The sequence below is a fragment of the Myodes glareolus genome, chromosome 13, assembly GCF_982192425.1.
Source record: "Myodes glareolus chromosome 13, mMyoGla1.1, whole genome shotgun sequence".
NCBI classification, from domain to species: Eukaryota; Metazoa; Chordata; class Mammalia; order Rodentia; family Cricetidae; genus Myodes; species Myodes glareolus.
This window is the reverse complement of record NC_142038.1, coordinates 13915943-13938359: the sequence shown is the minus strand read 5'-3', so window position 1 is coordinate 13938359 and position 22417 is coordinate 13915943. Positions and strand designations below refer to the sequence as shown.

General features: G+C 46.7%; 1 protein-coding gene across 2 annotated transcripts in view; it reads left to right on the top strand.

Moving 5' to 3' along the window:
• Positions 1-22417, top strand: part of Myo5b (myosin VB) — a 279116-nt gene that overhangs the window by 184701 nt on the left and 71998 nt on the right. For both annotated transcript variants that reach the window (XM_048419435.3, XM_048419437.3), the window contains exons 13-16: positions 7057-7179; positions 7928-8011; positions 17256-17411; positions 18054-18151. In XM_048419435.3, the coding sequence (XP_048275392.3) occupies positions 7057-7179; positions 7928-8011; positions 17256-17411; positions 18054-18151 (461 nt within the window). The remainder of the gene's footprint in view (positions 1-7056; positions 7180-7927; positions 8012-17255; positions 17412-18053; positions 18152-22417) is intronic.

The following is a 22417-nucleotide window of genomic DNA, read 5'->3' as shown; positions in this document are numbered from 1 at the left end:
CAAGGGAACAAATGAAATCTCGTAGCTGGGGTTGAATCCGATTGTCTGGAAGAAGCAGTGGTACCCATCATGGCTGCTAAAAGATAACTTGTTGACTATAACTGACAGATATTATTATTCTAGTAAATGTATGCTTTCCTTGGCAGAAAGCTGGTGCTATCTTGGTGGTATGGATTTGATCTCTCATAGGTCCTAGATGCCCAAAGAAACAGTTAGTATCTCGATAGGTGTTCCTAGAGTGGTCTTTACAGTATTAGATGGCTGTGAATGATGGGAATCCATGGGACAGTGAGAGCCACATTCCTGCTCCCCCCCCCCCCGTTGAATTTTATAAACTTCTCATGACATAAAAGAGAACAGTAGGAATGCACCTAACAGGGAGGAATGTGAGGTAAAGAGATCCAATTTTAATCAGTTATCCAGCCCCTTGGTTTCCTGTACTATGAATTGATGCAGACTAAACTTGATGTTGGCAGTCTTCTTCCCATGCAGTGCCTTGCTGGGAAGGGAGCTGAGTGTATAGCAATTCCTCCCTTTGGTGATAGAAGCCTTTGTCAGAAGTTCTGGAAGCCATATGGCTTAGTCTAGAAAGAGAAGAACCAATTGCTTTGACTTCTGTTCTCCCATAATATTTTGGAGAAGCACTGAGTATGGCTGGGTGTTTGGGGGAAGGACAGTAGTGTCCTTTCTAGCGTGTTTTCCTGAAGCATTGCCATGGTGCACAGCCATAGTCCCAGCACTCGGGAAATTGAGGTAAAAGAGAATCACGCTAGTGTGTTGTAATAAGGCCGCTTGTTGGTTCCTGGCTGCTCAGCCCCAAAATAATTACACAGACACTATGTTATTTTAAACACTACTTGGTCCATTAGCTCTAGCTTCTTATTGGCTAACTATTACATATTAATTTAACCCATCTCCATTTATCTGTGTATCACCATGTGGCTATGGCTTACCAGATAAAGTTCTGGCATCTGTCTCCAGTGGGGCTACATGACTTCTCTCTCTGACTCTGCCTCCTTTCTCCCAGCCTACATCCTAGCTTTCCCTGCCTAGTTCTGTTCTGCCCTGCTATAGGTCCAAAGCAGTCCTTTATTAACCAGTGGTATTCACGATATACGGAGGGGAATCCCAGATCACTAGTGTAAGACTAGCCTAGACTTAAAAGTGAGTTCAAGGCTAGCTTGTGCTAACTGCTGAGATCCTGTCTCAACAAACAAACACAAAAATCTCTCCCCACCCCTCTGAAAAAGTAGAAAACATACCAAATCCTGTAGCTGGCACATTCATATCAATTTTGGGGTTGGAAGTGAGGAATTGAGGGGCAGAATCTCATTCTGTAGCCCAGAATGGCCTAGAACTCTCTGTAGCTGGACTGACCTCCAGCCTCCTGATGACCCTCCTCCCTCATCCTCCCCAGTGCTGATATGACAAGCACATACCACCACACCTGGCTCTTCTAGTGTTTTCAGCATTGCTGTGCAGACATGGGCTTTAGCTTCAAAGTCGGTGCCTGGAACAGGTGATCCCATATGTCCATGGCTTGTCTGGGCTTCCCCAGCCTATGAAGTTGCAAAGAGAATGAAACAGCTGTCTTTGGATTGAGTGCTTCTGGCCAAAGTGGTAGACCAGGCCCTTCTATTTGCCTCCCGCTGGGAGCTCCCTCCTAAATTTCCTAAATCAGCTCAACTGGAACCATGCTTTCTTCCCCTGGGCCCTTGATTCCTATCAGCAGCCATCTCCCAAAGCTGCAAACTCCTAAGTCAAAGGCAGCTTTAGGTCTCTAGCTGGGCCTGGGTAGCCCCTCTGCACTGGCTCTAGTCAGATGGCAGCTCTTCACTCCCCTTGGGTTGAGGAAGAGGAGAGACATATCCTCTTGAGGGGCCATAGCGGATGCCCTGGTCTACACAGGTCTATCTGACCCCGTGTGAAGATTTAGTGCATCACAAACCAGGAACACCCAGGGAGCACGGCCTTTTATATTCCATTTACTCACAAAAAATGCCTCAGTGCTTCAGGACAATGTGTCCTGGGACCGATGGATCCCAATGGGTTGCATTTCCCTGCACCGGCAAACCAAAGCTGCCTGTGGGTTTCTTTGGCCATGCGGTCTGAAGATTGTAGAGGTGACCATCATCCAAGGAAACAGGATGTCCAGCACTGGTCCCAAGAGTAGGACACAAGCCCCTGAGGGAACCCCAGAGCCATGCTAGGCAGGGAATCGGTGCCTTCAGGACAGCATGACAGCACACAGCAGGTAATAGTCACGGAGAACACAGACAGAAGCCAACCAACCATGTTCAGCAGTTGGCAAAATAACCCCGAGAGCTGCTGTCCAGACCAGAAGCCTTCCTAGGTCCTCCTGCTCTGTTTCACTTAGAGTACACATGTCCTGGGGCACTCCTCTTGGAATCTACTTATGAGAAATTACATAAAAACAAAACTGTTTCAATAGTTGCCACAATCTGAGACATAGACTATGATGTGCATGGACCTGATGCTACATTTTTAGAGCAAGGGCTTCAGAAGCAACAGGACAGTGTTGGCAGTGGAGGAGGTGGGGCAGTGGGGACACAGGGTAGCAGGGACAGCGGGGCAGCAGGGATAGGGCGGGGGCAGTGGGGACAGTGGGGGCAGTGGGGACAGTGGGAGCAATGGGGACAGTGGGAGCAGTGGAGGCAGTAGGGGACAGGGCCCAGGGCAGGGCAGGGGCAGAGCCTGTGTTTGAAGTCTGAGTCCCACAGCAGGCAGAAAGGGACATAAGCTGGGGTAGTGGAGACTTAGCTGAGCTGCAGCAGGGATAGAGATGCTTCAGACAGATCCTGAGCCATGTGATATTTCCGCACGAGGCCTCCTGATCCTTATCAGGTTTGCTGAAAGCCCTAGTCACCCACTTACCAAGCTAGTGGGGACTTAGACTGTCAAGAAGCCAGGCAGTGCCAGTGGCTTCCTAGAGGAAGATCTTCCTAGGGCAGCAGGTGAGTAGGTGCAGAGATATTTCTGAACATTCAAGTAGGAATTCCTTTTTAATCTTTTTAAAGTGTGTGTGTGTGTGTGTGTGTGTGTGTGTGTGTGTGCGCACACACACACACACACACATTTTGGGGGTTGCACATCAGACCCGTATAAATGGCCAATTCTTTTCCAGGGAGCTAGCTACATCTTCTCCCCCATAGTAGTTTTTAATTTCCTGCCTGGCAGCCTGGGTTTTCTGTGAAGGGGACAACCTGACCTCTGCAGTGAGTCCCCAGCTGGTAGAGGGTGGGGATGGGAGCAGCTTCTATGAATAGGAAGGAGGATAACTTGGGTACAGGTGTGTTTGCTGAGGTCAAGGACCAGAAAGGAATGGAGGAGTTGCCTGGCCAACACCCTGCTTAGGGCTGGGAGCAGAGTCCGGAGTCACAGAAGGGATTCTCGGGTCGCGGGGACACTGGGTCTGACTTTGGCAGCGGCGTGGTCACTCCAAACCACATGGCAGGCCGTGGTGAAGTGACATCCCTGGGTGAGGGGAAGTATGGGATGGGGCATGACTAGATCTGGCAGTCTCGTGGCTGGTCACATGGATGTTTGCTGAGGGTAGCGGAGTGAAGGCCCAGTTAGCAGTGCAGTGTAGTCAGGTGTGGAAGAAGCAACCACCTCCCTAGAGAACTATGGGACCAGAGAGTCCTGGACCCAGCTGGGTTCTGTGGCAGTGAGGGATAGAAGTATTCTACAGGGCTGGACATAGTGATACACTCCTTTAGTCCCGGCACTCAGGAGGCAGGGTCAGTTCAAGACTAGAGGAGGAGGTAGCAGTGATGCTTCTTTAGGACAGAGGGCCTAGGGGTGCTTCGGTGCAGGGTGACTTGAGAGTTTATGGGGGACATGTGTGAGGGCACAAGAGGCTTAGGGTGGAACAAGACAGCTTATAAGTACCCCAGAAAGCCATCATTGTAGTAGTGGAGGGGCACAGGGACAAAAGTCAAGGAGCCCTTAGCTGTCACCGCTAGTCTGCTGTTCTTTTGGGGGCAGGCTTGACCCTAGGTGAGGTCTCAAGCAGGGGCAATGTTTCTGGTGAAATAATCCTTATTCAAGAACATTAGGAAAAGGTTTCCATTCCCTACACTGCCTCCTTTAAAAAAAATGCTTAATAGCATTTAGCAGAGTAAAGTGCTTTTAAAAGCTTTATTGAGATGTAACACACAGTGTGAACCTTCGGAACATCCAGCTCAATGCATTCAGCGCATTCAGTGTTGCAGACCGACACTTCCCCTGTTATCCAAACACCCGCTCTGCCCTGCAGTGAAAGCATCAACACCACGCCCGTCACCTCACCAGGCTCCATAGAGCTGCCTCTTCTGGTCCCCTGGACATTCTAGAGCTAACGAAAGCCATAATCCAGGCTGTGTTCAAATACAAGATTTTCTTTCTCCCACTGCTGATTAAATTTTATTTGTGTGAAAATATGTTTGGAGATAAGTGTTTTATCACCCGAGCCTGCATTCATGGTTGCCTTAGACACTGTTGCCAGGCCAGGAAGCAGAGTAGTGAAGGACACACATGCAGAGCCAGCCTTTCCTGGCTTCCACCCCCTGCCTGCTACTGTGTCTTGGACAAGTTATCTAACCTTTTTGTCTCAAGTTCCTTATCTCTGAGAGGTGTATAAACACAATACCTAGATCATAGGGTGATATGGAAGTATCTGAGTTGATACAGTGAAGATGTGTTGAAACTATGGCCAGTAAGCACTGTGGACATTGGCTATTGCTGCATAGAGACTCTTAATTTGGACATAAGACTCTTAATTGGGAATCCTTGCTGGCTGATTTAGTTGGAAGTGAATGGGAAGTTACAGGAGAGGTGGATCATAGTCAGAAAATACATATACACGTGACCTTTATCAGTCTCCTCTGACTTTTCAAGTCCATCTAAGTAGTGACTATATAGGATCATAAGATTTTCTCATTGAAGTCCAAATGCATTTTCAAGGCAAGGTGATTTGGTTGCTAGCAGATTGCCGCATTTGCTTAGTGGAGCTTCTCTGTGTAGTTCTGTCTGACCCAGTTGGATCAGTCCCTTGAGGTCCTTTTTGCTCCCAGGCGCTGGCCTACCTGGTCCTGACAAGCCCCACTATCTGCTGACTCCTCCTTCACCCACACCTGGTAGTTCTAAAACAGAACTCTTGGAGACAAATATAAAAGAGTATATATAGAAAGTGCTGAATTGAATGTATTTTATTGTCTGTCCAACACAATTAATAGCCTCCTCCTTTAAGAAAGAGGTTTCTTTCTTTGAATTTCCTATGACACATGACATAGGGGATTCAAAACCAGTTACACCAAATTGAATCTGGAGGATAATCAGTTTGCTTGCCAAGGACCTAAGAAGTTTGTTTCCACGTCTGTAAGCATTTTCCTTTTGGAGCACATCTTATTAACTGAGCAAAGCTCTCTTTAAATTACCAGTGTAAGGGCCAGGTCCAATCTGACCTTATCTGAAAGCACGACACAAACTCATGAAGGAGAGACAGTGGGGACCTGTAACTGGGGACTGTCAGTGGGAGTGGAGGACACCAGAGCAAGTGATGTCTCACTGGATAAGGCGCTGTCATCATGTCTGAACAGCAGGCACGCTGACTGTGCGTGTTCCTTCCCACCCCATTTCTCTCAGCTATCATTCCCGCGCTCTGGCTCTCCAAAACCCTTCTTCCGTCAGGTCCCTCCTACTTCAGTGCCTTTGTTTTTTTTTGTTTTTTTTGTTTTGTTTTGTTTTGTTTTGTTTTCCCAGTGCATCCAGCACTGCTTGTATGGATATGAGTGTGTATGTGGGGGTTGGGGTGTTATTTAACTGAACCAGTGTCTTCACCACTAAAGAAAATGGCTTCCTCCACCCTAGTGTCCATTAGCTGCCTGTAGACTGACAATGAGAGGCGGAGTCCTGTGAGCCCCTCCCCTAAACATGCTAATGGGCCCAAACTTGTGCAGGTGACTTCAGGGCCATGTCATGGCAATACCTCAACGGCACATCTCCAAGAGTTCTGGAACTTATGTTATCTCCACCAAACGTCCAGGATGTTTCCTGTGTGTGCACACCCCCAGCTCCACCCGCGTGTTTGCATTTGTGTGTGTGTGTGTGTGTGTGTGTGTGTGTGTGTGTGTGTGTGTGTGATAGATGTCTTACTTACTCTCCACTGCCACACTTGGACCAGTTGTGACTCCATGAGCTACCGCAAAAAGAAGTGTCTCTGATGGAGGCTAGAAGCAGAGCACAGTCAGCAGTCTGTTGAAGCTTCAGTGAAGCAAGTTCGTTGTTTACTTTGGAAGCCATCTGCAGAGAGGTAGAAAGAATCTGTCCCTGAGAGTTTGTCTCATGGTGACACCTCTAAGTCCAGATCTACGTTTGGGGGGGCAGGGAACAAGTAAAGCATCACACGGCGTGTGACCAGAAACCAGTTCTCAGTCCTTTGATGTATGGGGAAAGATCTAAGACAGTCGGCTGATCCTATGGATTCATAGTATGTACTAACAGTATCCAGAAACTAATGGTGAGCTGTAATAGTGTGCCTGCGTTTTTAAGTTCAGTTGTTAGGAATTCCAAAATAGAAACATACAAAAGCAGAAAATGGCTAGAAAAGGCTTCAGAAGAAAGGGCAACAAGCTGAGTCAGGACAGTAGTATGAATGAGCTAGGGCCAGGAGTATAGACTAGTTACGCCAGTATTCTGAGTGCGTTAGACTGAAGGGAATGGATGATACTGCATCTTCCATGAAGGAGCATCTTCAGACAGCTCCACAGATGGGATTCTGCCCCTCAGTGTCCATCTTCATCCTCTCCTTGGACTTCCTTTCTGCTGGCTAGCTTGTTCTTTGAGGCTCGATACCCTCCCATGGATGCCGGCTTATACACAACAGGTCAATGACCTTTCATAGCAGGATCCCAAGAGTTCGTGGTTGAGCTGTTCATATCACAGTCGGTTAGTATCCTGGCTTGAGAGCTGAATCCAGGGTCAGCCCACCGCCATGTTGCTCTAGTGCCTTGTCCCGCTTCATGTGGCACTGTATCTAGTTTTGTGGTTCTCCAGGTCCCCAAAGGAACTGACCAGAACTGGGCCCAGAAGCTCTATGAACGGCACTCCAACAGCCAGCACTTCCAGAAACCACGCATGTCCAACACAGCCTTCATTGTCGTCCACTTTGCAGACAAGGTATCTGCCCTCCTGGTTGACCTAGGACCCCTAGGCCCACAGTAGGACGAATAAAGGGTTTCCAGGCTAAGTGGTCCTTGTGAGGTCCAGTGGCCTGGGGTTGTAGGTAGATTCTCCTCTGACTTTCTTCCCCACTCTGCCCTGGACCAAACTCTGATATACCAGCCTGTCAAGACGAGGCTCAAGATGAGCATATGCTGGCACAATTGCTTTCAGTCACGTGCACAGCGGGTAGTAATTGAGGGCTGCTCTCCTGGGAGGACGGCAGCAGTGGAGCAGTTAGGAGTCTGTTGGCATTGAGCCTGCGAAGAGGGAGGAGTCAAGACAAGGTACTTACACCATTTGGGTTCCTTCTGGAGTAGCCGAGCTGATTCTCTTGATGGGGATAGACACTGAACTGCTAAATGGATTTTGACCGAATTCTTAGGTGGTAATGTGCATGTAATTGCTCATCCTGATTCAATGCATTTGGGCCGCTGGCTGAGAAGCTGTGTTCATGGAGCCCCAGCAAAGCTTTTTCTCATGGGAATTCCCTTTTAAGACAGCATTTTCTTCTGCCAAATGAGTACTCAGTCGCCTCTGTGTAAATCTCAACCTATCAGATTTGCATTTTAAGCAGGGACATCTGTGGGTCTCCATCTACTCTTAGCTCTTTTAGAAAATGTTGCTAGATGAGATGAAAATGCTTAAGAAGCCACCAGGGCTCCTGACACGCTAACTGGTTTCCCTTTTGTTGCCGTGGCCTCAGGTGGAGTACCTTTCCGATGGCTTTCTGGAGAAAAATAGGGATACAGTCTACGAAGAACACATCAACATCCTGAAAGCCAGCAAGGTAAGCAACACTGGGAACGGGACTGGCAAGGTAACTCCGTGGGGGAATGCTTGCTTACTTGTGTTAGAATACTTGCACAGGGCCTTGAGTTCAATCCCCAGCACCATAAAAATAGAAATATGGGAACTGGGTGTAGTCACGTATGCCTGTTATTCTAGAACACTGGAGGTAGAGGCAAGAGGACTCCTGCAAGTTAAAGGCCAGTCTGATCTACATAGCAAATTCTAGTTGGGCCTAAAGACTAAATTTATATATATTTAGTCTTTATATTATTATATTAGTCTATTATATTATTATATATACCAACAGATCTGGAATAGGGTTTGTTGCTAAGAGTCCCACTGTGGAATACAGGAAGGTAGCAATGTGGGGTTTGTTGGTTACATCTGGTGGAGGGGAAAAGCAGGAAGAAGGCATCTCTCTTTTCCAAGAGAGGAAGCTAGGAAAGACACCCAACATGAAGCACAGGGGAGGTGCAAGACCTTTGACAACCAGGAGGAGGCGTAGGAGTAAGAAAGGTTTGCTGATGTTCAAGTCACCTGTCTTCCTTCCCCGCTCGCATACATAAGAGGATTTGAGCGCCTCCAAGGCTATTGTTTGTGTACTCTGTTTCTATTCAGAACCTAGAGCTTGTGCGCCTCATTTCAATTTGGCCATCTGAGGGGCAAACTCTGAATGTAATTGTATTCATCAGGGTTCCCTAGAGAAACAGGACTGATGAAATGAATATCTGTAATATTTTATTATCATGGCCTACATGACTATTCTGACAATGACTCTCCCCCAAGAGAAAGTCCAAGAACCCAACAGTTGTTTGGTCCATGACGTTGGATGTCTCAGCTGGTGTTCAGTATATGCCGGAATCCCAGAGAAGTAGGCTCAAATAGTGAAGGAATAGATTTTCCATTGAGGGCATGCAGGGCAAAGAGCAAGAGCTTCCTTTTGCTGTGTCCTTTATATAGGCTGCCACCAGAAAGTGTGGCTCTGATTTAAGGTGGATCTTCCCATGTCAAATTATCCAATCAAGAAAACCCCTCACAGGTGTGTTAGATGTTTAAGTTTTTATTAATTCCAGATGTAGTCGAGTTGCCAGCCAAGAATAGTCATCATAGTAATAAAAATGTGAGCTTTCAAGGACACATAAATCTACTTTGGAATATTTATTATCTTCAAAATTTCATCTGATTCTTTTTCATGAGTATAGCAAAGAAATGCAGATAGGGTGTCAGTCTGTACCCCTCGCTATACACATTAAAGCACTTGCCTGTGTGTCGCCAGCCCAAACCCACTGTTTGTATGCAGAGATGAGCAAAGCTACACTCTTACTGTCCCTGGATGGGCTGATAAAGATCTGCACAGGAAATATGGAGGGAACAGAAACTCAACAAGAGTCTGAAGCCGAGATAACGTGAAAGCAAAGCATGCCTGGGAGTGCCTGCAGCCAGGAAAGGCCGGTACACCTGTATTCTAACCGTTGCCAGCCTCAGCCCTTCGGTAGGGCCCAGACGACTCTGCAGGACATAGGAGCCTTTCTCCCAGACCATATGACACCTAACTCCCTGCAGGGCCCTGATAACACTGGAGAGATGACAGAGTAATCTCTCCTTGCCATAGGCTTTAGAATTGTGAATGCGGTAGAGAGAAATGATAGAGTGGAGGAAGCACAGCCGGCATTGACCCAGGCGCTTAAAACCAGGTGAACCCTCTTCCATCGGGGTATCAGGTGGGATTTAGGGAGGTTTGCATCAAAGCAGCCCATGTTTATTGTCATCTCAAGATATCCACATCAGAACAAACCGCAGAGATGGTTTGGTGCATAGTGTGTTGGAATTTGATGTCAGAATAACGTATTAGTTCTCGAGTCCATGGTGGTTAGCAGGAGGTTCTCCATATTTGATGAGATGGACATGGGGTGTAGTAAAGTATTCTCTAGTCACATTTAAAGAGAATGGTTTGTGTGCCAGTCCTAGCCCGTGCTGCCTGGGATTCCCAGACGTGGCCTTCAGGCAGGCGAGCCTCTGCCATCTTTATGTAAGTTCCTCCTTTGGGGGAAGAACATAAATGATGACTCAAGTGCAGTTCGGTTCTGCCACTGTTGTGATTTTGAGTGTCTTACTCTGAGGAATTCAGGGATGTCATAACCTAAATGTGGCTATCCCTGATAAGAAAAACTGCCTGGCAAGGCAAGTATTATTATTAACTAAGCAGCTTCTGCCATTTAATTTTATTTGACAGCTTCATTGAATAGTTATGTCTATAGACGCATCTAGACAGTCTCTGGGATCTCAGTCCCGTGAAAAATGCAGTTGGTACGTACATGCAAAATGCAGAAAGATGTATGTGTTGTGAGGCAGGAGTGTGAAGGTCGAGAAGAAAGTCTACAGAATAGAGTCTGTTGGCGACCTTGGTGTCAGCAGTTTGCTAGGAAGACCGGCAGAAGTTGAACATGGTTGTACTTAGGGTGACAATTTTTGCAGTGTAAGAACCCAAAGCAAACTCAGCAAAGAGCAGGTGTGTGGGGGGAGCATCTGGGAGACAGCAGGTGCAAGCTTCCAAAATTCTTCTCCCGGTGAACTCACACAGGGTATGTGGAGTTCCTCCAGAGAAGCAAGTGCACCCATACTTTACTTAACAGAATGATTGCCAATGGGTATTTACACAGGCACCCTTAGTCTAGCAAGAGCTAAACTTCCAGACTCCCTGGAGAAAGGCAGATACTCAACAATAAATGATATGAATGATTTTGTTTGCACAGTCAACTTCAGAATAGTGAGCTGGTCATATCAGGGAATTGTGAAAACTCACCCAAAATCCAAGTTGCCAGAAAAGCAGGCTGTGGGAAGAATGGTGCCCTTGCTCTTTTCTGCATATGATGGTGTTTTAGGTTAAACATGCTGGATTTTTATTAGAAATTTAGTCATAAAAATTCCAGTATCACAAAGTTATACACAAGCCCCTTCTCCTAGCCCATGAGCTATCTTCCAGTGAATGTCTAGTCTGTGTTATAGCACGTTGGTACGTCCTTTTAAGGGTGAGATAATCACATGCGTGCATGCATGCCTAGTCCCCTCTGATTTGCACACATCATTGTATCATGGCCATCCTTGCACATGCGTACACACAGGCTTTTCTTTCTTAAATAACCCTTGGTAGCTTGCTATTATTTCACAAGTGGAATTGATAGTTCAGTGGGTTTGTGCAAGAGTTGTAGAGTTATTAAGTTGAAGGGCAAAAAGTCTGCACCGTGTGTTTAGAAAGTGACAGACTCCCTTGTTTTGCCCCAACTCAATCACCAAACTTCTGGTTTTCTCTTCTGCCAATCCCATGACCATGTTGCTTCCCCTCCACCTCCAACGGGGAAACAACAGCCTCCACAGATGCAGCTGCAGGGCAATGAGAGGCCCTGTGCTCTCTGCTCTGCCTGGTGCCCAGCACACCTGTCGTGGTGAATATTTACACAGCCCTCTTTACTAAGCCGCTCTCATGTTTTTAATGTTTCGCTGGAGTAGCAGTCCTCCGAGACTTAGGTTTCAAATGCCTGCCAAAAATAGAATAATAAAGAAATAATAAAGAACCAGAAACATTTAAGACCCTAGGACATCAACTGAATCATGTAACACCTATTTTTTAAAGATAAATTTTAATCTCTAAACACAGCTAATTCTCGAGTTGTCTTGTAAATTCATAATTTTATTTCAAGTACCTTTATTTTATGAGAAACTATTGGTTTTTATCCTCTAGCTGGTGTCCCTGATAAGAAATTATCACCTTGTTGAGAGTAATTAAGTGGTGTGAAATAGAGGACTCCCACCTGCCCCCAGGCAGGGGACCCTCACAGAGTTCACACTGGTACAGATAAGGCAAAGAGGTGCTAATGACAGTGTGATTAGGGAAGCTGTGAACAGGTAGAATGGAGCTAATTGCCTTCTCAGCTATTAGGGAGCTATAAATAGGGACAAATGCCTCTTTAAACCCCGCATTAACACATTCATTTCTTTTCAATACTAGAATAGCAAGTTTTCCCTCCCAACTTTTATGCTTAAGAGAAGGAATGTCTTAGTGTATGGGGAGGCCGGGGGAGTAATCCTAAAAGGGACAGTGTTTTTCCTCCGGAGATGTTCTCTTTCTGCTGTGCTTAGGTCAGAGGGACAACTATTGAGTTGGAAATTTATGTTAGTGTGAGTCAGGCAACCTGACTCAAGTGGACATGAGTGATAGCATCTCTCCATTACATGTCATCAGAGAAGTGACCTCAAGAACAGTATGGTTCAGAGAGTCTGTCCAAAGCACCCACCCTGAGCCTGGTGGTCCCTGGGGTTCAGACATAGCAGAGAAGGCCCTTAGACTGAGCTACAGTGACACACTTGAAACAAATGTTTGTGCCTTAGAGTTCTCCTGGAGCAGAACTAGTAAGGTGTGTGTGTGTGTGTGTGAGAGAGAGAGAGAGAGAGAGAGAGACAGAGACAGAGACAGAGACAGAGACAGAGACAGAGACAGAAATTGCAAAACAGTAATTGCAAAGCAGTACCAAGTTTTCTCACTTTCAAGAGGCTGAAAATCTGGTAGATGATCCGTCCTTGAGGTCGGAGCCTCAGCAGTTGGAGGGGGCCCCACAGTGATTCTCACACCAAGGAGGTCAAGAACCCACTTGACACTTAGTCCACAAGGTCATGTGCCTCAGAAGTCCCAATCTGGGACCACAGCCCTGAGAGGTTCCTGCCACTAGTCCTTGGTCAGTGATGGACCCTAGTTCCGAAATCAGCCACAGCAACAGGGCAGATCTACTTAGTGACAGGAGGCAGGGCCAAGGGAGCCAAAGGCCCTTTTTATCTGGACTGCTACCAGAAGGTGCTGCCCACATTTGGGGTGTATCCTCACCATCCTCACACATTTGGAGTGCACCTGCTCACATCAGTTGAGGTGGTCAGAACAATTTCCCTATCCAGGTGATTCAAATCTGTGGCAAGGTGGCATGAAAACCCACCATCACCATTTGCTTCTAAAATTCGTTACTGTTACATAGAAACTTATAGAATACTCTATTGAGCCAGGGTACTGTGACACATGCGCTCCTCAGGATCCTCTACCCCGGCTGTTGGAAAGTGTGTCTGAGAATAAACAAATTAGAAATTCAGTTGACAGTGTTGCCTTCCCGTTTCTAAGGCGGGCCGACTCTTTCAAAGCCCACTACGTTTTTATTTTTATTTAAACGTTGAAGATTCACCCTCCTCCCACCAAAGTGTGATGTCAACCACGCTAAGAAACTGCTTGACTAGAAAGTATGTGCGTTTTAATGTTTGCAGCAGTTTTGAGGAAGAGGTCCTGATCAGACTGTGGCCTCTTTCAGTGTCCCATGTCTGTGTGTAAGGAAATCTTTGTTATAGTCTTATAAACACGAATGAATAGGTGTGGTTTCCAAGGAAACAGTGTGCACACAGCTGTAATTGAAATTTCCTTGGACTGTCAGCCTTTAAAAGGTATTTTCACGCCTCTCTCAATCCCTTTGCAAATAGATTCGCCTCGGGCCTTTAAAGTCTGTGTCTGGTCTTGAATAGCAGAAGATAGAGAAGCCAGGACCTATGGGGACAGTTCACATTAATGGCAAACAGGATTAGCAGTGTGTTTGGTTTGTCTGAATGTGTTGCCAGGACTGATGTCAAGTTACAAGGAACAGCCTCGGTGGACACTCTTCAGTGGCACTGTAGGAAGAGCTGAAGGGCCGACTCTCATTCCTGGTCAGTTTGCTAACAAAGCAGGCTTTTCAGCAGCTCTGACCATAAACCTGGAATTTCTTCTTTGCCTCGCCCAGCAGTGCGGGAATTTTGTTCTTTGAGTCCTTTGTCAAGTTGGAATTTTTGTTGGGATTTCAGGTTTGTTTCCATTTGGGGCATTCCCAAGTAAAGTGTCTTCTGGGGTGAAGAGGGGTCTTTTCCCAAAAAGCTCAGGTAGCTGTGAGTAGTGTGTGTTGGTGAGCAGGCACTCCTGTTATCTGGTTTTTCACACTAGCTCTGTGGTCTTGGGCCCTCAGCCTCCAGTTTCCTCACCTATAGAATGGGACGTGGTTGGTACTTGGACTACATGGGGGGAAGCTTGAATGTGTTCAGGCACACCTGGTACAGTCTAAGTACTGTTTACCACCTGTTTTGACTTGTTCCCTTAAATATCACATTACTCTTGGGCTTAAAAATAAAAATCCTTCACCATCTGGTCCCCCTTGCTTCCCTCTCAAGCACACTGTACCTGTTCTGACTTCATGTTTTTAACAGTTCCCTGGATGTACTGAGCTCCATCCCTGCAGGTCCTTGCCCCTGAGACATCCTTTCCTATCTATCACATATCCCATTTGCCCAAATATGGTGCTGTGGGCATCTCTGGTCGGGTGGACCTGGTCTGGAGAAGAAAGCAGGCTAGGCAAGTTAAAAGGAGCAAGTCAGTGAGCAACAATCCTCCATGTGCTTTAGTCTGGTTCCTGCTGCCTAATTTTGTGTCCCCAAGCAACCACCCTGGCTTTCCTCAGTGATGGTCTACAGTAAGGTGACATTCTACCTGTAAGCTTTCCCCTCTGAATTGCTTTTTGAATTGCTTTTTGCCATAACATTTATCATGGCAACAGAAAGCAAGTTAGAAACCCCCTCCCCCTGAAAGAACCTATTCCTGGTTTCCTCATCACAGACCTCTGATTTATCCAGCTTTGTCATTTTCTCGTTTCCTTTAGGACATCTTTATATCATCTTCCTTTCAGTCCTGTGGGTAGTTGATACATGTTTGTGTTCACCTTCCATGCCAGACCACGAAATCCTCACCGTGTAGAAAGTTTTGTTTCTGTTCATGTTTGTGTTACCAGCCCCTAGAACAGCAGGGGTTGAATATCTGGGACTCGGGAAGGATTGGTTTCATTTCTATGATAGCATATAGAATTTAATACCTAGTAAAAGTAACGCTACTATGATAGTGACATACCAATATATTTCTCAGACAATCAGCTCGGTCCTTTCTCCTCCGGGACAGTATTTATGACTTTGAAATGTGATATGTGAAGAGAAGGAAGAGCCATTGCAAAGATGCAGAATTGCCACCTGTTGGGAGACAAAACTTGAAATAATCTATAATTATGTCGCAGAAGGACCTGCATATTTTGGGTATTTCCAGGTCCTGGACCAGGACTTGAAGAGTTCTGCCAAGGAATGTGATTGCATTCTCTACTGCTAATTGTCACTAGTCTGTGACAGTCATGCGTGGCCGGAAGAATGTACTTGAGCTGTTCACAAGAGGTGGTCTTTGATCTTACATTATTGATTCATTCAATTTCCTTTTGTGATGCTGGCAATCAAGCCCAGGGCCTCCCATGTGCTACACATACACCCTATGTCTGAAGCTCCCAGGTCAGATTGGCTGGTGCTTTTTAAATTTCCTAGGCCCATGAACTGTAAAGATGATTGGCACACCAACCACTATGCTAAAAGCTGAAAGTTAAAGTGCTTTTCGTGGCTGGTTCTATGAGAAAGGAAGGGCATGAGGGAAGAGCAAACAGGCATGCTGATTCCAACACACACACACACACACACACACACACACACACACACACAGACGGGGGGTACGCACAGTGTATGGTTTTGTTGCTTATAGCCTACAGTTGCTGGCAAGTATGCATTATAAAACACACTTAGACATAAGTACTCTTGACTCTAAAATTGACTTTAAAACATAAACTTATAACACTTAAGGGCAAAATAATTTGTTTTAGTTTGAAATCCTTGCTATAAGAGACAGGCCTTGAGAACTAGTTTGAACATTAGCCATCACAACCTTGCACCTGCAGGTGGGTACACCTGTGCTGATCCTCTCAGGAGTTCACGTGTATGGCCAGGCCTAGCGATTAGTGAAAATTAGCGCTTTTTTTTTTCAGAATTTATGCCTGTCTTGTTACTATACAAAGAACGCCAGAGGTCATCTCATGGGATTAGCGAATGCTTGCTGTGCAGTGTCTGGACCTCCCAGTGCAGTGGGCACACACCAACTTCTGGCCAGTGGTCTTATGCCACTCTGGGTATGGTTGAGTTGCAAGGAGTCCTAAGGGGATGAGACGGACACTAGCCTGCTGTATGCCCCAGTCACCTCAACCTGCCACTCAAGATAATCATATAAAAGGGTTGTAATGCCTGCTTTTGGATAAGCTGTGTCACCTGATCCCGACCCCCAAGTTCAGCTCTCATGTGCCACCAGCACCATCTTGCTGCTTTATTTGGATACTACTACACACTCACGTGACTGCATTGTCAAGTGTCTGACTACCAGGGCTGAGATGAGCTAGAACCTCCTGCAGACTGTAATGCGATGTCCAGGCATGTTGCCTGAGTTTCATGGGCTTCTAGGACTGTGAATGTCAACTTGACAGGGTCTAGAATTACCAAGCTGACAAGCTCCTGAGTGTGCCCGTGAAGGATTATCTTGATTAGGTCAGTCTCTGGGCATGCCAGCAAGAGCTTACTTTTGTGGGGTTAGTTGACATGGGGAGTTAGTTGACGGGGTACATAGTTCAGGCTTGTACCCTGAACTAAATAGAAAGGAGAATTCTACCTGAGTAGCAAGCAGCCTTTGCCATTCTGCATCTTGACTGTAAATGTAACACGGCCACCTACCTCAAGCTCCTCCCTCAGTGGCTTCCCTGCCATGATGGACTAAACCCTTAAACTGAGAGCCTGAACGAATGTTTTCTCACGGAGTTGCATTGTCAGGGCATTTTATCCTAGCAACAGGACGAGTGGCAGATGCAGACTCTATGAAAGCACCGCACAGGCGTGTAAAGTACTAACGGAGCATACTATTGAGTTGTTTTGTGACTTGTGGACCTGTCATATGATTTTGTCACTTCCTGTGCTATTGACATGACACCTGCTTTGTCCTCTAAGTGCCTAATGAATACCTGTTAACCTGAGATGTAGCATAATGTTTTCAAAGCTCATCTGTGCTACATTGTAGCATGTATGAGGACTTCATTCCTTTTTGAATAATATTCCATTATATTAACATATCACTCTTTATTCATTCATCACATGATGGTAATTTGAGTCATTATTACGTTGAAGCTTTTATGAACAATGCTGCTACAAACACGGTGCACAATTTTTGTGTGGATGCATGTTTTCATTTCTCAGAAATATCTATTAACTGTTTTGGAAGAATATGAACAACATTAAACTATAAGAGATCTCCTTTGCACCCTTCTTCCTGTGATTGTGTCTAGTTCCCACTAGTGGCCGACTTGTTCCATGATGACAAGGACTCTGTTCCTGCCACCAGCACAGCTAAGAATCGATCATCTTCAAAGATCAACGTTCGTTCCTCCAGACCCCCCTTGAAGGTCTCCAACAAGGAGCATAAGAAATCCGTGGGCTACCAGGTCAGTCCTAGTTCCAGGCCTGTGGCATGTGTAGCACGGCTGGCATGGAAGGGACCAGCAGAAGAAAGATGGGGATAAGAGGCAGGGTTCCACTAAAGGTCTCCAGATAGAGTGGGAAGAGGGGGCTTAAATAAACCCAGGGAACATCCAACTGAAGAACTCACTTTCTCGTATGTCTCCAAAGAGAAGGCCCTGGTAATCCCATCTGCTGGATTTGTCGATTTGGGATGTTTTATGCAAACCCTATGGTTTCCTGCATGTTTGGGTACAGGCATTACAACTGCGATCCCCATATTTAGAGACATCAGGCCTCTAACATACAGCAGGCAGATCTCCTGTCTCTTAGCACTCATGTTTTATCTCTTGACACCCCTAACAGTGGGAGTTGGGCACATTGTGGAGTAGTCCCCCCCCCATTTATTTTAAAGAGCCCTACTATCAAAGGACTCAATTTTGCTCATAGCAAATTACAAGTGTCGGTCACTGAATGTCTTCCTTTCTCCATCCTTCTGAATTAATCATCATAATAATCGTGATTTCTGCTGCCACCACGGGCAGAGCAGTCACTGGCATGCTAGTGTTTCTTCACAGTGCATTGAACAGACTGTTAAATATAACTAAGGTCTGGTTTTGTCCCTGCAGTTCCGCACTTCCCTAAATCTCCTAATGGAGACCCTGAACGCCACAACGCCACACTACGTGCGATGCATCAAGCCCAATGACGAAAAGCTCCCCTTCCAGTAAGTGCCTACGGGGTGTAGCCACCCCAGCCTCCTTATCCTGCTTCAGGATCAGTGGGAACAGGGCGGGCTCAGCCTTGCCCCACCCTCTCTAAGCATGCTGCTTGCTTACTCCCTTCCCTTCCTCCACACTTCCGAGACTCGCTTGGGAATCCTTCTGCATCTGGATCTGTCATCTGGAAAGAACTGGTGGGCAGAACAGTATCCAGGGCCTGGGAGAGGAGAAATGATACTTGTTGCCTGTTCTGCTCCAGTCAGCTGTGACCCCTTCAGTCCAGTCATCAAAGACTGGTGTTCACCAGATGCCAGGTTCCCTGCAAAGCCTAGAGTACACACAGACCACCACCACCACCACCACCACCACCACCACCTCTGAGGGAAAGAGGGTGAGAAAAGGGGAAACAGAGAATGTTAATAGGACAGAATGATAATAGGAGAGATAGACCACAAGAGAGACTGAGACCAAGGCAGAAAACCTGAATTGTGGTCTAGGACCAGAGCGGGCTGGTTTGAAGCTATTTTTTCACTTTCTTTGTCAGTCAGTTAATTGTGATTTTTACAGAATCCTGATTTTGAAAAACTACAAGGAGATAATAAATGAGAATTGCCAGTGAGAAATATAACAATTTATATGGTTAAAATAAATGTTGTTGTTACTATTGCTATTACTATTATCTGGGAAATAACACAGCCAATAAAGTGTTTGCCTTGCTAGTGTGGGAACTGAGTTTGACCCCCAACCCACATATTAGAAGCCATGAATAGTGTCGCATGCTCGTGTTCACAGCGCTAGAAATGTGAGATAGGCAGATCCCTGGGGCTCAGTGGCCAGCCAAGGCAGCCTGATCAGCAAGCCCACCCTTTAAAAAACAGTGTGTATGGTACCTGAGCAATCACACCCAGGGTTGTCTTATGGCCTCCACACAATATACATGCATACATACCCACATTATACATATATAGCACTATACATGTCAACATAAACTGTCGACAGTATTCTAGAAGGAAAATCTGCTATATCTCTGCTTCTATTTCTATTTCCAGTGGCCTATCCTTAGCACTAATCTTTACATGCGGGTAAGATGTTTTTTTTGTTTTTGTTTTTGTTTTGTTTTGTTTTGCCAAAGAAGATTGTCCTGAACCTTAGAGCATGGTTAGAAGCATCATTGGTCTCTTCCTACCACAGGCTGGCAGCATTTCCATCAATGTGACAACCAACATTTTTACACATTACTAAGTGTTCCCTAGGAGGCAGAATGGCCCCATTAAGAGCCCTTGTCCTGTATATTTTTAATAACACTTCTTATATAAAAGTATTTCCCCTCTACTTTTAGTCAAGTAACATCTGTCTTATTTCTTCATTAAGCACATGACAGGTAGATGGCACTAAGATATGTCCCTGCCCCCTGCTAAAGGACTTGCATGTCACAAATAACTGCCATTTCCACAGAAGTGACTGTCAACAATGCTATGAAAATATTATGGGGATGGGAATGGCAAGATGTCTCAGCCAGTAAAAACACATGCCCCAAACCTGGCAGCTCAAGTTCGAATCCTGAGAGCCCACAGAGTGGAAGGGGAGAACTGACTTGGGGAAATACTGTGGAGACAGAAAGGCAAGAAAGTAATGGGGTGACTGTCCCAGTGAGGAAATGATCTAGGGTGAGTGTCAGTCTTGACGAACTTGGCAGAGGACCTGGTGAGATTTGGTCTTGGTTGCTGAGCTGTGATTATAGGGTTGCCATGGAGCCTGGGAAGTGGTTGAAAGCTTACGGCCTCTGCAAAGTTGATGGAGGAGTGGGTGAGTGTAGAAGGAGCGAGATGCTGAAGCCAGACAGCTCCAGGAAACAGTGTTTCAGCATTGTTTGGGAACAAGGAAGTGTAAACCTGGCAGCCATGGGGCTTCTCGCCCTGCAGCCGGACTACTACTCCAGGCTGTGCTGTTCCTGTGTGTTTGGGAGAAGGGAAGTATAAACCTGGCTTTCAACAGTTTAAACCTGTGCCTGGTGATTTTGAAATCTGCAGTTAGGTGTTAATTATCTTCCAGACCTAGGAGTAGAGGGCCAGTTTTCCATTCCTCATCAAATGTCAAACAGGAGGCAGAGATAAGATTAGAAAGCTGAAGGGCCTGGGCTTCCCAGTTCCCTGGACAAGGAGGAGGGATGCCCTGCCTTCTCTGTCCTGCCTTGTGATCTTCTCTCGAAAGTCCCCTTTCCATCTGTGATGATTGTAGGAAGTCTGAGAGACGTGGTTGGGCAGATGTTTCCACACCCACTAAGTAAGTGAGGGAAACAAGACAAGAGGTCAGGCCTTGCCTGAAGTGGCCCCAGCTGTCAGTGGGGAGCTGGGGCCCAGGTGCACCCCTTCTTCTCCATCTGCATCATTCCACACGGGGATTGAGGGTGAAATGCTGCTGCTGTCTGGGGTGGGGAGAGCAGGGAGGGAATATTTTGCTCAGTTCATCACAAAAGGAGATGTTAAGGCTAAGCTAAGAAATCACTTGCCTCAGGCCAGATGTAGTGGCACAGAAGGTAGGAGGATCTTGAATTCAAGGCCAGGCTGGACCAGTAGGTCTCAAGAATTATTTTCCGATGAGACCAGCTCCAGGCATGGTGTGTAGGGCTCACGAGAGACTGCCCCCACCCTACAGTTCTCCCAGCGTATCGCCGTGCTGCCTTGGAGTATGAGGTATCCTCACTCCACAAGCCATGCTCTGGCCACCAGGCAGGGCCCGGTCTCAGAGCTGGGGTGCATAATTGTCAAAAAGCGTTATAGAGAATGGACAAGAGTGAGGAAAGGTGTGAGCCGCTGAGAAAAGGAATGGCCCTTTTTAAAAAGGAAGGAGGAGCTGAGCAATAGTGGCTCACACCATTGATCCCAGCACTTGGGGAGCAGAAGCAGGCGACCTCTATGAGTTCTAGACTGTAGCCTGGAGAATGGGGCTGTAGTGGTTGGCTACAGAGCCCTGGGACAAAAGTCCTGCATTTATCTAAGCTTTTGCAATCTCCACAGCAGCTATTCCAACTGACTGCCTTAGAGTTAAGAGGAACAGAGCTGCACCCTGAGGGCTTTCCCAGGATTGTGAGCAGCCCTCATGTCCTAAGATGAAGGGCCAGATCCCAGAACTGGGCTGCATATCAAAGTGGACAAAAGCACCTTGGGGCTTGGCCTGGGAAAGGGTAGGTCCCAGGGGGTGCTGGTGTTTCCTTTGTCTTCTAAGCCTCTCACACTGTAGAGCTTTGGTCCATACAAGAGAAATTAAGCTATCAAGTAACCACTCTCATCAAGACCACGTAAAATTCAAGGCTGAGTTGTCCTTTGTACACATAACGTCACTAGTGACCTGAAGCCCTCCCATTTAGAGCTGGCGTGAACAGGAAGAGAATTAGAGAAGCTGGGTTGGGGGTGCAGCAGAGAATGGGGTGAAGCAAGCAGTGTGAGGGAGACGAGGAGGTAGAAACAAGAACGGGCCTGAAGGAGGATGTGTGTATTCTCAGACCCAGGACCTACACAGACTTGGAGCATGCCTGGTACGCAGTAGCAGCTTAGAGTCCTCAGTCTCCAGGAAGATGCCTACTGAAGCTATGCAAGCTCAGGGCACCGTTTGTCAGTTTAATGATTCACAAGTGAGACTTGTGTGCCAAGCAGCATGAGAGAGTGATGTGAGCCAGGCCAAGGGCGTGTCACACAAAGATGAGTAAACAGATAGTTGTTGGCGGTCCCTAGGCCACCGCCATCCTTGGATTTCCAGAATCCAGGTGGGCTGTGCAGCCATAAGAGAGCATCAGGGTGTCAGGGAGAGTGACCGATGCTATACCAGGGCTTTGTCCTGTGGGCTGATGCAGGTCCCACCTCTCTTCATCTACCAGGGCCAGCCAGCCGCCTACAGCCTTACCGGGTTTTGGTCAAAGACACTGTGCTCTCCAAGGCTGTAGACCTTGTGGGTCCTCATTGTTCTTTTATCTCCAGAGTACAAGAAACAGAAGAAGCTAGCCCTTGGCTTCAGCTGAGTGGCCGGCAGTTAGAAAGAAAGGGCATGTGTGCTCACCATCACTTCTCCGAGGGGGACAGTAGTCTCAGCAAATTCTAAAAAGTGACTAAATCTGGGTCAGTTTGGTTCTCAATAAGAGTTCTGGCTGTTCTGGTCTCCTGCTGTCTTTCCCCAGTGTTCCCTTCAGCACCTGCTTCTCCATGGAACTCACAGCATGCCTTGCGGTGTCCACCACTGAGCCCTGTCCTCTTCTCCCCTCTCCTCGCCTCACACAC